Raw genomic sequence first — 13,908 nt, 5'->3', positions numbered from 1 at the left:
GATCGAACACAGCAAGCATGGGCAAGATCCGCACCAAGACGGTGAAACGCGCGTCGAAGCAGCTGGTGGAGAAGTACTTCACCAAGCTGAACAAGGACTTCTACCAGAACAAGCGCCTCGTCATGGACGTCACCATTGCCCGCTCCAAGAAGCTGAAGAACAAGATCGCCGGCTACGCGACGCACATCATGAAGCGCCTCGCCCGTGGCCCGGTCCGTGGTATCTCGCTGAAGCTGCAGGAGGAGGAGCGCGAGCGCCGCATGGACTACGTGCCGGAGGTGTCGCACGTCGACCAGGCCATTCAGGATGGCGTGCAGGTCGACAAGCAGACCCTCACCATGCTGAAGCGCATGGAGACCGGCGTGCCGCGCCACGTTGTGCTCGCCCACGCTGCGGCCCCCACCATCAAGAAGGGTGACCGCCGCCCGCCTTTCCGCAAGTAAGCAGGGACATGCTTGCGTGTTTGTTGATGTGATTGCTGATGGTCGATCTCCCTTTGATGATTTTTATTTTGTCTTCTTTTAGGCGAGTTGCCTCGCAAAATAACAATAACAATACAAAAAAAAGCAACAACTATGTTGTGTTTGTGTGGTGCTTCCGCCCTTTGCGCTTCCTCTCTCCCTTATGGAGGCTGTGGCTGCCGCTTTGCGTGTCTGTTTGCGATGTCTTCCACTTCTTTTCTCTTTTGGTCGCGCCGATCCCTGCATGCGCCTGGGACGCCCCCTACCGCATCTGTGCGGGGAGAGAGGGTGAAGAGTTTCTCTAGGCGAACTAGTATGCGGGAGTCCGATCTTGTGGAGCTGCGGGTGCTGCCGAAGGTCTTCCCGCGGCACCCGTACGCGCGGCATACGGCGGGCCTCGGTGCGGGTGATAGCGCCACACCGCCGGCTGCATCCAACAGCAGCCGAGTTCTTAACGTGAAAGTGATCGGCATTTACTGCTCTCGCCAACCGACAGGTGAACCCAGCGCGCCAAGCGAGAAGGGAGGAGGAGGAACCAATACAAAAGTTGAGATGCAGCACCGAGAGGGGGAGGCGGTCTCGGCCAATGAGATTCTTGGTGAGCGAGGCGGGGACGGCATGGGAGATTCTTCCAAACGGCACATTTACGTCCGGGTGCAGTTTAACAAGGCTCTTGTGGATACCATGCCGCTGGAGGTGATGCGGGAGAAGTACCCGCAGGTGCTCATAGACTATCTGCTTTCAACGGCTGTCTGGACGTGATGTTGCCCCTCTTCTTTATTTTTCTCTTTGCATCGGCCGAAGAGTAGGGGCTTGGTGAGAGTGAACGGCAGGAATTGTGGGACCCGCATTGTTTTTGAGTTGCTTGTTGTTTTCTTCTCCTTCCTGTGGCGGCTTTGGAGTGGTTTCTTTCTCCTTGTCGCATTGTGGCTTTTGCGGACTTCATCGGCGATTCTGCTCGCTTCCCTGCTGTAGCTTTACTGAGGCGGCTTGGCGGTAATGTGGTTTGTGTGGCTTTTTTTTTTTGTGTCTGTGTGTGTGATGCCGACTGTCTGCGTGATTTTTGTCTTTGTCTTTGGGAGCGCGGCCCCACTCCCCCTGCTCTCTTCTGTTTGCCTGCGTGTGCTTTTGCCCCTGTGGTGGGTGGGCTCTTGCGTCCAGCGTCTTTCTCGTCTTTCTTGTTTTTTTTTTATTTCTTCAAACAACGACACACACACACACACACACACCTTGGTGCAGGAGAGAGCGAGAGCAAAGAGGGAAATACTGTGAGGAGGGAGGCTCTGCGAAGACGGATATGACAGAAGAAGAAAGAAGCAGCGAACCCGCACTAAAGGCACATCGCTGGGAGACGGCATTGGGTGCTCCGGTATCGCTGCCAACCTCCTCCCGCTGGGGGGCTGGAACCCCGCGTCAGTTGGGTGGAGACACGCCAAAGGTGCTTGTGAATGCGGAGCTCTCGGCGTGGCGCGGCCACTCGACCCCGACGCCAAGCGCCTACACGGTGGACTCCGTTAGGACTCCAACGATGCGAGGGCAGGGCGGCCAGACACCGACGTTTGGCGCAGGAGGAACAACGCCTATGTTTGGCGGGACAACCCCGATGTTTGGTGGGGCGACTCCGATGTTTGGCGGGGTAACACCGGCGGCGGGCACGGCATTTGGCGTCACCCCAAATCTTCAGTTTGAGGGAACTACCCCGGTGCAGTCACGGTTTGCCGGAGGGGACTCGCAGTCGGCCATTACAGCCAACATTGAGGCGCAGGCGCGGAAGCTGGAAGTGCAGTGGCGGATGAAGAACAAACGGCTGACGGAGGAGTATCTTGACTCCATTCTTCCGCCCGAGTTCAAACTCGTGGAGGCTCCCGCAGACTACAACCCGCCACCCCCGGAGGAACCAAACTTCTACGAGCTTGCCAGTAAGTCGCTGGACGTGTTTGTGGTGAACCAAAACAGCGACGCTGCGGCGGCCGTCACATACGACATTCCAGAGAGCCTGGGGGAGGGGATGCCGCAGATGAAGCCGCAGGATGCACCGGTGTTTGAGATGCTGCTCAAGTACCATAACGTGAACCCCATCCCCGATGAGGTGCTGCCGTCGTACCTCCTCATGAAGAATCTTTTTAGGATTAAGAACGGCGATACAAACCAGCGCCGTATTGCCACGCGGTTCTTACTAGATAAGGCTCGTGTGTTTGGTAGTGAGCCACTTTTTCAATTCACGTTTCATGTATGGCGATCCAGCAGTCTGGATTTGCAAGAGCAGCACCATTTTGTGGATTTTGTGAAGGGTGTGATTTCGAGATTGCATAAGGAGGTGCGAAGTTCCACGAAGGAAATTGTGCACATGATGGAGGTTCTCCTCTCCGCCCAGGAGGCAGCTGTCCGGGAGGATGGCAAGGAAGTCCTCGCGCTTCTCACTCGCGTGGTTGGGTACGAGGCGGTGTTTGAGGCGATTAAGGAGGACTTTGCGCACGTGGAGAACGGCGTGCGTCGGCACACGGCGAAGGTGGTTGCTATCGTGGGGTATGCCGTGGGGCCAGCGACGGCGCTGCAGATTATCCACGGCATGTCTCTTTCCCCAGTTGCGTTGGCACGGCAGACGTCTGCGCGCGCCATCACAGAGCTGGCGTCTATCCTCATGCACGCCATCACTGGCGAGCTGGTGGAGCTGGTGCCCATCTTTGAAAAGCTGCTGCGGGATGAACCGCGCGTCAAGCGTGAGGCTGCCAACGCACTTGCGCATGTAGCAGATGCATCTTATCCCTACGGCATTGAGGAGTTAACACCACTGGTGCATATTGTACGGGAGGAGTGCAAGCGTGGCATCGGTAGCACTGCAGGGCCGTTTGTGCGTGCCTTTGGCTCACTGGTTCCGCTTATGGCACCGTACGATGCGCAGAAGTACACTTCCGACATGATACCCACCTTGGTGAATCAGTTTAACACGCCGGAGGATGAGCACCGTCGTGTGCTGTTGCAGGTTGTACGACAGTGCGTCTCCGCAGAGGGTGTCACGGCGAGCTTTATTCGCGACGTACTATTGAAGCCTTTCTTTGACGGTTTTTGGTCCGTGCGTCGCGTGGCTGCGGAGCGCAAGACGGCAGCCGCTCTGGTGGAGACAACGGTGGCGATTTCAAGAAAACTTGGCAGCACTGAGATTTTGCAGTATCTTGTGCAGGACATGAAGGACGAGAATGAACACTTTCAACGCATGGTCATTGACACTGTGCGGCGTGTGGTGCGGGCGGTTGGGACGGTTGGGGTTCCCGACACTCTTGTCGCCCTTCTTCTGGATGGTGCCATTGCCGCAGTGAAGCAGGACGAGAGCGGCCTCAACCGTGTGGTGCTGGAGGGGATGGCTTCCATCTGCAACTCGCTTGGGAAGCGGTTGAAGCGATATCTGCGTCAGGTGTTTGACCTTATTAAGAGTCGTCGTGACATGCCGGGAATGATCCGTATGCAGGCAGCCGAACTGGCCGCTCGCATTGCCCACACTGTGAAGGAGGCTGAGGGTGTACTTTTCCTGCAGGATCTCGGGCGCAGCCTTTTTGACCGCCTGGAGGACGATGAAGCGGCCGTGATGAGTGCAAACATAAAGGCTACGCGTGCCATTTTAGTGGCGCTCGGGGCAGCTAAGTACCAGCCTTCTGTAAAAGAGTTGCTGAAGAAGTTGACGTACATAATTCGTAACCGCAACAGTAATGTGCAGCTGAACACCATCTTGCTTATTGAGGAGATTGCGACGAACTGCGATGAGGATGTGGATGCCATACAGCTGCTGAATTTGGCCACCAAGGGCCTCTTTGAGCTCCTGGACGCCGATCGCCGTGAAACACGTCGGGCGTGTACCCGGACATTTGGTGTCATTGCCCAGAAGATTCGTCCCTTCGCCATCATTCTTGAGCTCGTCGATAACTTTAAGCAGGATAAGCGTAAAATTCGCATCTGCACCGCCGTGGCGTTGGCGGCCATTTCCCGTGAGTGTGGCCCCTTCACTGTTATTCCCTACCTCCTTAACGAGTACAAGATCAGCGAGGGAGAGCAGGTGGCGACGATTGTGCAGCACGCCGTGCTGAAGGCAATTCGTTACATTTTTGAAGCCATTGGGGAAGTGGGGAAGGAGTACGTCTATCCACTCGTCCCACTCCTGCTTCGGGCACTCACAGAGACGGAGATCCAGCACCGTCGCATGGCTGTTGAGGCCTGTCGGGCGATCACGATGGCAGTAGCAGGCAACGATGGGTTTGAGGAGGTGGTGATTCACTTTCTCAACTTTGTTCACCCGAACATCATAGAGCTTCTCTCGCGGAATGAGACTAAGATTAGTGAGGAGCGGCTCAAGATGGTCACTGCCGTTGTGAGCTTCTACGAGGCTGCCCTCCTCGTGGTTGGCCCCGCCAAGCTGCTGCAGTACCTGCTGCAGGGCCTGTTTCATCCGGCGAAGAAGGTGCGGGATATTTACCGGCGGACGTACAATATGATTTACATCGTGAGCCCGGAGGCACTTGTGCCGTGCTACCCCAGCGTGGAGGACGACGGCGAGCACGCCTATGCTCGTCATGAACTTGAGGTGACTCTGTAGAAGGCAGCTGCTGGGTTGAGAGTCTGTGAGTGTGTGTGCAGGGGGTGCGACGAGTGCCCGTTTGAGCCTTACACTCCCTGTTTTTGTTTTTCGTTCTTTTTCGTCCGCCATGTGGTGTTAAATGTCAGGAATTAGAACAGGCTGGATAAACATACAACTGCGTTTTTGCACGCTACCAAATGTCTCTTCTCCGTCGTTGGCCCCCCGCCTCGTCGTCCGCGTGTCTGCACACGCGGGTGTTCTTTTGACCTTCGGGCTGCAGTTATTATTATATATTTTTTTTTCTCTTTGTCTCCTGTTTTTAATGGTTTTTTATGCGTCTGCGTGCATTGGGGTGGGTGTGGCGATTGGGACACCACAGTAGGAGGTAAGGGAAAATCGCTGCACGCAACGTATGTTTCTTGACGTCTCAAAGGCGCCGGGGGAACACACCGCCCTTGAAGATATTCAGGAGTTGCAGAAGGCCATCTTATATACGGAGCGAAATAAGATTGGCACACTCAAGTTGCAGTACAACAACCTCACCACGCTGAGCATCTCCACCCCGTTGGCGGTGGCACTTAAGCACGTTACGTCTCTGACGGCGTCGTATAATTGCCTAAGCACTTTGCAAGGGTTAGAGGCCTTTGCTTTCCTGGAGATTCTTGATTTGAGTCACAACTCGCTGCGCGTACTTGATGCACACTCGACGTCCATACTACGTAGGCTGCGGTACCTGCGTCGCTGCGACTTCTCTTATAACGAGATTCGTCTCATTGATCTTGACATTCCTCTTCACGGCAGAGAGAATGAGGCACCAGAAAACGATGATGGTAGTGACTCCGTGACGCTGAGTGATCTCACGGTGCTAAACTTGGATCACAACCAGCTAATCGACGTCCCAGACTTCCGATGCATGCCTTTTCTAGAGGAGTTGCACCTGGAATACAATCGTATTGAGTGCCTTACGGATCTTGAGAGTCGCCTCCCGCTTTTGGCGCTTACATCCTTGTCGATAGCTTGCAATGTATTGCGGTCTCTGCAGGATCTTCTTCCCCTCACGGTACTGGCGGAAACCCTCAAAGTACTGGTTGTCCGCGGAAACCCCTGCATGCAGACTGCCGCCGTCGCCAATGGGTGCCCCGTGCGGTCCTGGCTGCTGTGGATTCTGCCGCAACTGGAAACTATCGACGACGTCCCCTTCACCTTGGAGGAGCGTCAGACGACGGCAGCGATGTTTCGGCAACACGGCGAGCTTAGCCATGAGGCTATAGAGTTGATGAATAACCACCAAGAGCTGCAACTGGAGGCGTACCTGCAGAAGTTTGCGCTTCCACAGGTGCAGGGTGGGCGGCACACCGCTGACGTGATGCCGGGAACAAAAATGGAGCAACCCGCCGCTTCATCGAAAGAGAGAGGCGCGTCAGTGTCGTCCTCGCTGGGAGGCATGACAGCGCGCCTGCCAAATGTGCTTAGCGCACCAAACGTTGGTCCATGTGCTAGTGAGAGTTTGGCTCGGCCGCAGTCTGCTAAGACGGTTTTGCCGATGATGCAAAAGAAGCTGAAGCAGCTGTCAAACGTGATGGAGGTGCTGTGGAAGGAAAGTATGACACGGCGTATGTTTGCTACTGTCGTGCTGCAAAAGTACGCACGTGGGTTTCTAACACGTCAGCATCTTCCAGAGACCATGCGAGAGAGTTGCGCACGCATTAGAAGTAACCTGCGCTGCTCGCTTCGTAGGCAAGTGTGGAATCTGCAGCCGCAACAAACGATGACGACGATGGCTTCTACTATGAGTAAGAGCGAGGCGCAACGATTCAAGAACAGCGGTGGTGACTCAAATGAAATGACGGTGTTAGCGAAGCAGATGAGAACGTTAGAGTCCCAGATACGTCACATGTGGACTGTGATGGAGGATCTTTGTGACATGTGGAAACGGCGGAGAAACGCTGCCGCCGTCACGATTCAAAAGTACTACCGCGGTCACGTTGATAGGATGAAGTGGAGCCGTCTTAAGAGGCTCTACGACGAGTTTGTTGACTCCTTGCGTCCGGAGGTGGTCATCATACAACGGGTGTGTCGTGGGTACTTGGGCCGTCGGAAGCTCATGCGGCGCCGCGCAAAAACCTTAGGGATACGGCTCCTGAGAGCGGAGGTCGTGCAGCTGCGCCGCATTGTGGAGGAGATGCGGGCGTTTATGGAGCAGAGCCAGCGGCGGCAGCGGCTGGAGCGGTACGTTGATCCCGAGAAGGCGATAGACGATATCGTCTCCACGTACGCCACCTCGCGCGCTGCACCTCCCCGTGAGTAGCAAACACACACACTTCAAAGCCGAATGGCCACACACCCCACACATCAACGAAAGAGGGGGAGTCATCACACACCCACACATCAACGAAAGAGGGGGAGTCATCCAAACACGGCAAAAAGCCGTATATATATATATATATATATATATATATGAGCAGAAAGGATCGACGTCGCTGTTTGTGGCGCCACTCATTTTTTTTTTTTGGGGAATTCGTTAGGCACACTTGCACGCGCAAGACGTACGCGAGCGTATCTTCCAGGGGCTTGTAGGTGTTGCGCATATGGGCACCAGTGAGGCGTTGTGTGCAAGTGCCCTCCTGGGCTATTTCCGGAAAAGGAAAAGAAAAGAGAGGGAACAAAAAGGCATAAGAGCCGGCGTGAAACAACCCCCGTTTCCACTTTTCTCTCCACTGAGGCAAACTTCTTCTTTTATTGTGATTGTATTGTTCTTTCTGTATCTGGTGCATTTTGCTCTCGTTTCATTTTACCGCGCGCACATGTATGAGTGACACCCACCGTTTCTGTTCCGCTTCCACGGGTTGTAATGTGTGTGTGTGTGTGTGTGTGTGTGTGTGTGGGCTTATGCATCCGAGTGGCGAATTGGTCTTTTTTTTTTCTCAGCAGCAGCTCACGCGAGTGAGGTTTGGTTGTGGGAGCAGCGACCACCAAGGCGTAGGCGCACAGCTACACATCTTTGGGGCCGCGTGCACGCGAGCATTCATGCGAAGAGGGCGGAGAGTCTTTACAAATCAAAGCGAACGGGCAGGAGGAAGAATGGTGGCGACGCTGCACCATAATTTTGTTCCGCGGACCACCAACTTCTATGAGAATAGTCTGAAGCAGCTTAGCGACATCCAGCAGAAGCAGGCTGGGCTTCTCATCGGTGCCGTGGTTGCCGATGCGGCGGCGCGTGGGCTGGAGGGATTTTCGGCCGAGGAGATCGCCGAGTTTGAGAAGCGCCAAGCAGCGTTACACGGCGGTAGCGACGGGGAGGAGTCGCTTGTGTTTGCGCTGGCCGGTCCTCCACACCGTTCCTCGTCTCCGCCCCTGACGGGTGCGCTGCGGCACCACTCCTACACATGCCTGCTCGTGCAGCAGCTTCTCCGTGTTATGGCCGCCGCGAGAGGGGAGTTCCCTGTGAGTTACGTGAAAGACCGTTGGGTTTCCGTCGCACATGCACATCCGCAGTGTTTTGCGGCCGAGCATGCCTCGCTGTTGAACGTGTTGGGGGTCGTTTTGTCGTTGCCGGTCATTTATCCCTGGACGGACGACGCGACGTTGCGGGCGTACGCAACGCCGTTTATCGACTTCCTCACGGAGCCCCCGGAGGGCGGGGTGGCAGCGGCCACAACACGGAGTGCTGTGCTGGCGTACACCTTTTCCGCGCTTGGCGTCGCGCTGCGCTGCCTTCAGAGTAACCCTGACCCGTACCGCAATGCCGCCATCATGGCGGTGCCAGGAACTGCAGACTTATTTCCCGACGACGTCGTCTCCTTTGCGCCAAGGCGAGCGCAGAACGAGTTGCTGTCGCAGCTAGTCGACGCCAGCGCCGCCGGGTTGGATGCCACCCCACTTTCTGCCTGCGGAAGCAGCAGCCGTGATGGCTGTGCTCGTGCTGCCGGCCACTCGGCTGCACTCTCTCCAGCCCGTCCTCTTGTCGAGGACATCCGTGTGTCTCGCGAGGCGCTTATCGTGGCGAGGCGCGCCCGCTCCTTCGCCGACGGTGTGCGGGCGGCAATTCGTTTGGGTGCTCCCGTGTGTCAGCGGAGCCTACTCGTTGGCGGGCTGCTGGGCGCCCGGCTAGGGGTGCGCCGGATTCCACCGAGTTGGCTTAGCGCGACGCATGACCACAGCCCCCTTGCCACTATGGCGATTGAGGTGGCGCAGTGGAGTTGGAACCCCCCGCACCACTAAAGGCGCAAACGCTGGCCGGATGTTCTAATTTCACGCACGCACCGACATAAGAGCGGCGACCGCGACACTTTTTGCAGAGAATTACGTGCATGCATATCTTCTTTTGAGTGTGTGTGTATGTGTGTGTGTGTGTGTTTCTTTTTCCACTCCTCTTCTTTTTTTTATCTCTCTTTTCTGTGGGTGACGCTGTCTATTTTGTGTACTTGTCGCCACATATGCGTTTGTTTCTTTTTTACTACGTTTTCGTTGATTCTGTCGACAACCGCACTGCACACACGCATGAATAACAAGGGACTTTTTTTTTGTCTTGCTCAAGCGGGTCTTGGTTGGAGGCGAAACCCAGCAGTGTGAAACGCAACATAACACGTAATAAAGTGAGGGGACAGTGAGGGCGCGACGGAAGTGCGGTGCGGGGAGTGGAGATGAGCACAACTAGTCCGAGGCGTGCGGTTGCCCTTCGTCGTAGAGTGCCGCAGCACCTGGAGAGTCTGGACGACTCACTGCCATCTAGAATAACAACCCGGCGTCCTAGTGTTCAGAATGGTCGCCACCGCATAAGTACAGCACGCTCCTCGCTTATGCCATCCGTCCTGCAGAGGCGGATACAGCGGGATGCGGAGCTCGTCCTGGAGGAATCGCTTTGGCATCTGTGTGGGGAAAACGTGGAGGAAACGATGGATAAATTACTCGGAGTTATCTCTATTCGTCGTGGTGGGCCCCTAACCCCGCGAAAGGGGCGGCCGCTGTGGCAGCGCGTACAGGCCATTGTGGTAATTGCCAATCAGGAGGGCATTCGTCGCATGCTGATGGCAACTCCGAGCGAGAGGGTGCGCTTTTTCTTTGATAAATCGCTGAGTATATTGGAGTTGCCGTCCAAGAAGCGATTTCCCTGGAGACAGGACGAATTTGCCGCGTTTCCGTCACTTCGCAAGCATCTTGTTGGGACAACGCTGAACAACAAGGCCGTTTTGCAGCACACAGCTGGAGATTCCCCACAGCTTGTCGTGCAGACACTTCAGCGCGCCCTTCGCGAGCAAGGGACCGCATTTGCCACCACGGTGCTGTACAATTTGGCGGTGACCATGGTGTCCGTGCAGCGGTTTGACCTTGCTAGCGATTTTATTGCCTGCTGCAGCGAGTTGGTTGAGGCGTGTCTGCGCATCGACATCTCGGATTGCCCTGGGGTCTTGCCGCTCTGCACAGAATACCACACAAACATTGCCACACATGCCATTATGTGCCATCACCTTGTCGCCGCTCTCGCTGCGTGGTGCAGCCTGCAGGATGTGGAGCGCTACCACTGCCAGCTCGCCGTGTGCTGTGCCCAGCGGTACCTGGACCCGAAAAGCCTTATTGCCATTCGCTGCAGGCAACGACTGGCGGCGGCCAGGGAAGGAAGCGGCGCGTTTATGATGAGCGAAGCTGAGCCACCGCGGCTTCCAATGCTTCACGACGACTTATCGCTTGTGAGGGACTCCCTCTTTATTGTGCTGCTGGAGCGAGCGGGGAAGATGCCGACACCGCCGAGGCTCGCAAACTGTATCGCCCAGTTTTTGTCCTTTGACCTGTCGCTCGACACCCAGAAGGCTGTCCGGCTTCCGCCGCTTAAAGCCAAGCGGCGGCACTTGGTTGAGCAAAGGCAGGCCCCTACCGTCCAAAGCAAGCGTACCTCGTCACAGCGACAGCGCTCTCTCTTGCAGGGGAGGTCTTCCTCGAATCTCAAGGACAAAAAGGGATTGAGGGCGAAGACGGAATCCGAGTCATCGGTCATGACGAGTACACTGCTGGAAACATTTCGGAAGGAGCGCGCCGCGACACCACCGCGAGAGGACGACCTCTTTGGTGTGGACTTTGTTACGAGACCGGAGACCCCACCCCTCATTACCTTTGTGCCTAAGCCGGCGTTTCACTGTTATAAGCACCTGAGGAAAGAACTGCGCCGTTTAATGTGTGAGCTTGGGAAGGAGGCGCGTGTTGCAATGTCGACAACGACGACAACTGGGGCCGAGTTCAGGGAATCCTTGAACGGGACAGACGGTCATGGGAGCATCGTTTCTGAGAGCAGGATGGCCTCACCGGACCCTGAAAGCTACATGCGAGTTATGGATAAGAAGCTGCGTCACCTTTCACGGCTTCTCCCAGATGAGGAGTTTGAACGAAAGGAATGCGCCACTGTGACGATACAGAGTTTCTGGCGGGGTGTCGTGGACCGTCGTGAATACCACCGACGCCTTTTACCGCTGCATGAGGCCATGCTTAGGCGCGAGGCCGCCGAGGTTATTCAGCACGCATTCCGTAACTACCGTGCCACGCGAGAGCCCATACAAATGAAGAGGGCGCTCCGCGCCCATCGCATTCTGGTGCAGCATATAGTACGTATCCAGTCCTACCTGTATTGTAAAAAAAGTGTAGAAGAGGTCGGGGAACGAACGGTTGTATCACTTCAACGTCTTATTGCTGCTATGTTAGAGGCGCGCCGGAGGAACGCTGCTGTCGTGCGTTTACAGTCCTTATGGCGCATGTGTCGGGTGTGGTCTTGGCTTCGCCGTACTGTGACAGCAACTCAGACCATTCAACGTGTGTGGAGAGGGCACCGGGGAAGGTTACGGGCGAGGGAGGCACGCGTTTGCTTCCGCCTGGAGGAGCAGCGGCGGATAGCCAGGCACACAGCGGCGGTCTGTCCCATTCAGCGATGGTGGAAGAGTATCTTGTTGCTGCGTGCGTGCAAAGCGATTGTGGCGCACAGGCAACGCGAACTCGCTGCGTACCTGGCAGCAGAGGAGCAAAAGTTTAGTGTGGAGTGGGAACGCATCAAACACGTCCCCAACGTAGAGTTGTGTATACAAAAAGTACTCTCAGTGCTCCGCGGCTTCCGCTGCCGTGAGGAGCTTGCGCATCAACAGAAATTTACAAACATCCTTCGACGCTTTTTGCTGCGCATGGTGTGGAAAAAACGACTGCAAAGGTGCCTACAACGCCTGAAGGAGGAGCGGCAGGAGACTCGCGCGCTGCGGCGTCGTCGGGAGGAGGTGATGGATGCGACTATTCGTATCCAGTGCGTCGCTCGCCGCTGGTTGGCCTCACGCGTGCGAACCGTGTTGTGGGATGAGTTGCAGCGGAAACATCATCAGGCCCGTGTTATCCAGCGCGCCTATCGACGCTGTGTGGGTCGACGCCTAATACATAGCAAAAGGGCGGAGGCAGCGTTTGAGGAGGAGAGACGAATGGTGGATCAGTTGATAAAATACAGTGCCTCCAAAATTCAAGCCACCTGGCGCATGCATAGTGTGCGGCAGTCACAGGCGGAGTTCCTTAACTTCTTGCGAAGGGACCGCCATGTCTTTGCGTCTCGCATTCAAAAGGCCTGGAGAACGTACAAGGCACGTTGTCAATCAGATTGGCTGCGCCTTAGCCAAGACAACACACATCGCCTTCTTCAGGAGCAACAGCTCCAGCTGACGGCTGCTATCCGCATTCAGTCTGTTGGACGCATGTTTCTTGTGCGTCAGCAGCTGTTGCGTGAGGGCGTGACTTTGTGGCCTACGCCTGCATTTATGCACCGATGCGCACGGACCATCCAGAGCGCGTGGCGTCGCCACGCCGCCTACGAATATGTGCAGCAGCTTTGTTTCTCACGAGCGTACTACGATCAGCAGAAAATAAATATGGAGACCTTGCACGTTTATGCAACCACGATTCAATCCCTGGTTCGGGCTAAAATTCTTAATCCACGGCGCGTTGCGGCTCGTCGTCTCGAGGTGGAGTACAACGAGGATCACAAGCGGAAGCGGGAGGATGCAATGCGATTGTATTACGACGCCATCACATCACAGGATGACGTGAACGGCACTAGTGCTTTGGTCCAGCCACCGCCAGCGGAGCCGTTGCCTGCTGTAGAGACGCAGGAGTGTGTGCCTACTGCAGTGGAGCTTGAGCCTGAGCCTGAACCTGAGCCTGAACCTGCGGCTGAAGAAGCTGAGAATGTGGAGGTGCTTGTTCAACTGGTCCAGCGTTGTGGTCGCGGCGCTTTGGCGCGTTGCAGTGTGTTTGATGTGGTTCGCGCGCGCCAGCAGGAGGTGGTGGAAAGTCCACTTGAAGCAGAAGCGGAGGCGGCGGATGAGGGGCTGCGCTCGCCCTCTGCGGTGATCACATCACAGGAGGACGTGAACGGCACTAGTGCTTTGGTCCAGCCACCGCCAGCAGAGCCGTTGCCTGCTGTAGAGACGCAGGAGTGTGTGCCTACTGCAGTGGAGCCTGAGCTTGAGCTTGAACCTGAGCCTGAACCTGCGGCTGAAGAAGCTGAGAATGTGGAGGTGTTTGTTCAACTGGTCCAGCGATGTGGTCGCGGCGCTTTGGCGCGTTGCAGTATGTTTGATATGCTCCGTGCGCACCCGCGGTGGAAGGCAGCTGTGGATGTGCAGCGTGTGTGGCGCGGCTACTGTTCAAGGCAGCTGGTTGAGGTGTACTATGAGTTTTACACGGATGATGTATAGGAGTTGTTGGCAAGTTAAGCCAGTAAGAGTAAGAAGAAGTGCGGGAGAGAAGGCACAGTGACGTATCCATCTGTTGCGGGTGGTGGCGTGTAGTGCCTTTCTTCTCTTTTCCGGCAAAAATGCATCTGTGCGTGCGTGAGCCTCTGGAGGGGAGGAGGGGGGCAGG

At 55.9% G+C, this 13,908-nt stretch overlaps 7 protein-coding genes across 7 annotated transcripts in view, besides 7 other annotated features; all 7 read left to right on the top strand.

The window, feature by feature from the left end:
- Nucleotides 1–17: 17 nt before the first annotated feature.
- On the top strand, nt 18–443 carry TraAM80_04240 (small subunit ribosomal protein S17e; the record flags this gene model as incomplete). The annotated part of the gene is made up of 1 exon (XM_029381175.1): nt 18–443. One exon carries the CDS (start codon nt 18–20, stop codon nt 441–443), a length of 426 nt encoding a protein of 141 aa, XP_029239004.1.
- A 98-nt stretch (nt 444–541) lies between these two features.
- Nucleotides 542–573: a microsatellite.
- A 203-nt stretch (nt 574–776) lies between these two features.
- Nucleotides 777–1,223, top strand: TraAM80_04239 (uncharacterized protein; the record flags this gene model as incomplete). The annotated part of the gene is made up of 1 exon (XM_029381174.1): nt 777–1,223. The coding sequence occupies one exon, from the start codon at nt 777–779 to the stop codon at nt 1,221–1,223; it is 447 nt and encodes a 148-aa protein (XP_029239003.1).
- Nucleotides 1,224–1,624: 401 nt separating this feature from the next.
- Nucleotides 1,625–1,659: a sequence feature (GA-rich).
- Nucleotides 1,660–1,690: a microsatellite.
- A 68-nt stretch (nt 1,691–1,758) lies between these two features.
- TraAM80_04238 (putative splicing factor 3B subunit 1) lies at nt 1,759–5,046 on the top strand (the record flags this gene model as incomplete). The annotated part of the gene is made up of 1 exon (XM_029381173.1): nt 1,759–5,046. One exon carries the CDS (start codon nt 1,759–1,761, stop codon nt 5,044–5,046), a length of 3,288 nt encoding a protein of 1,095 aa, XP_029239002.1.
- Nucleotides 5,047–5,440: 394 nt separating this feature from the next.
- TraAM80_04237 (putative leucine-rich repeat protein (LRRP)) lies at nt 5,441–7,336 on the top strand (the record flags this gene model as incomplete). Its single annotated transcript, XM_029381172.1, has 1 exon — nt 5,441–7,336. The coding sequence occupies one exon, from the start codon at nt 5,441–5,443 to the stop codon at nt 7,334–7,336; it is 1,896 nt and encodes a 631-aa protein (XP_029239001.1).
- A 122-nt stretch (nt 7,337–7,458) lies between these two features.
- Nucleotides 7,459–7,487: a microsatellite.
- A 178-nt stretch (nt 7,488–7,665) lies between these two features.
- Nucleotides 7,666–7,699: a microsatellite.
- Nucleotides 7,700–7,880: 181 nt separating this feature from the next.
- Nucleotides 7,881–7,912: a microsatellite.
- Nucleotides 7,913–8,109: 197 nt separating this feature from the next.
- On the top strand, nt 8,110–9,249 carry TraAM80_04236 (uncharacterized protein; the record flags this gene model as incomplete). The annotated part of the gene is made up of 1 exon (XM_029381171.1): nt 8,110–9,249. The coding sequence occupies one exon, from the start codon at nt 8,110–8,112 to the stop codon at nt 9,247–9,249; it is 1,140 nt and encodes a 379-aa protein (XP_029239000.1).
- A 104-nt stretch (nt 9,250–9,353) lies between these two features.
- Nucleotides 9,354–9,384: a microsatellite.
- Nucleotides 9,385–9,671: 287 nt separating this feature from the next.
- On the top strand, nt 9,672–13,742 carry TraAM80_04235 (uncharacterized protein; the record flags this gene model as incomplete). Its single annotated transcript, XM_029381170.1, has 1 exon — nt 9,672–13,742. One exon carries the CDS (start codon nt 9,672–9,674, stop codon nt 13,740–13,742), a length of 4,071 nt encoding a protein of 1,356 aa, XP_029238999.1.
- Nucleotides 13,743–13,861: 119 nt separating this feature from the next.
- The window catches only part of TraAM80_04234 (uncharacterized protein), a gene marked incomplete at both ends in the record, with an annotated part of 387 nt that continues 340 nt past the window's right edge, over nt 13,862–13,908 (top strand). The window contains one exon of the mRNA XM_029381169.1: nt 13,862–13,908. This exon is cut by the window's right edge and continues 340 nt beyond it. Within this exon, the coding sequence (XP_029238998.1) occupies nt 13,862–13,908 (47 nt within the window).

The sequence above is a fragment of the Trypanosoma rangeli genome, assembly GCF_003719475.1.
Source record: "Trypanosoma rangeli strain AM80 chromosome Unknown Tra_15.4_contig_00121, whole genome shotgun sequence".
In the NCBI taxonomy this organism is placed as follows: domain Eukaryota; phylum Euglenozoa; class Kinetoplastea; order Trypanosomatida; family Trypanosomatidae; genus Trypanosoma; species Trypanosoma rangeli.
Note: the sequence above shows the minus strand (reverse complement) of the source record. Positions and strands in the feature narration are given on the sequence as shown.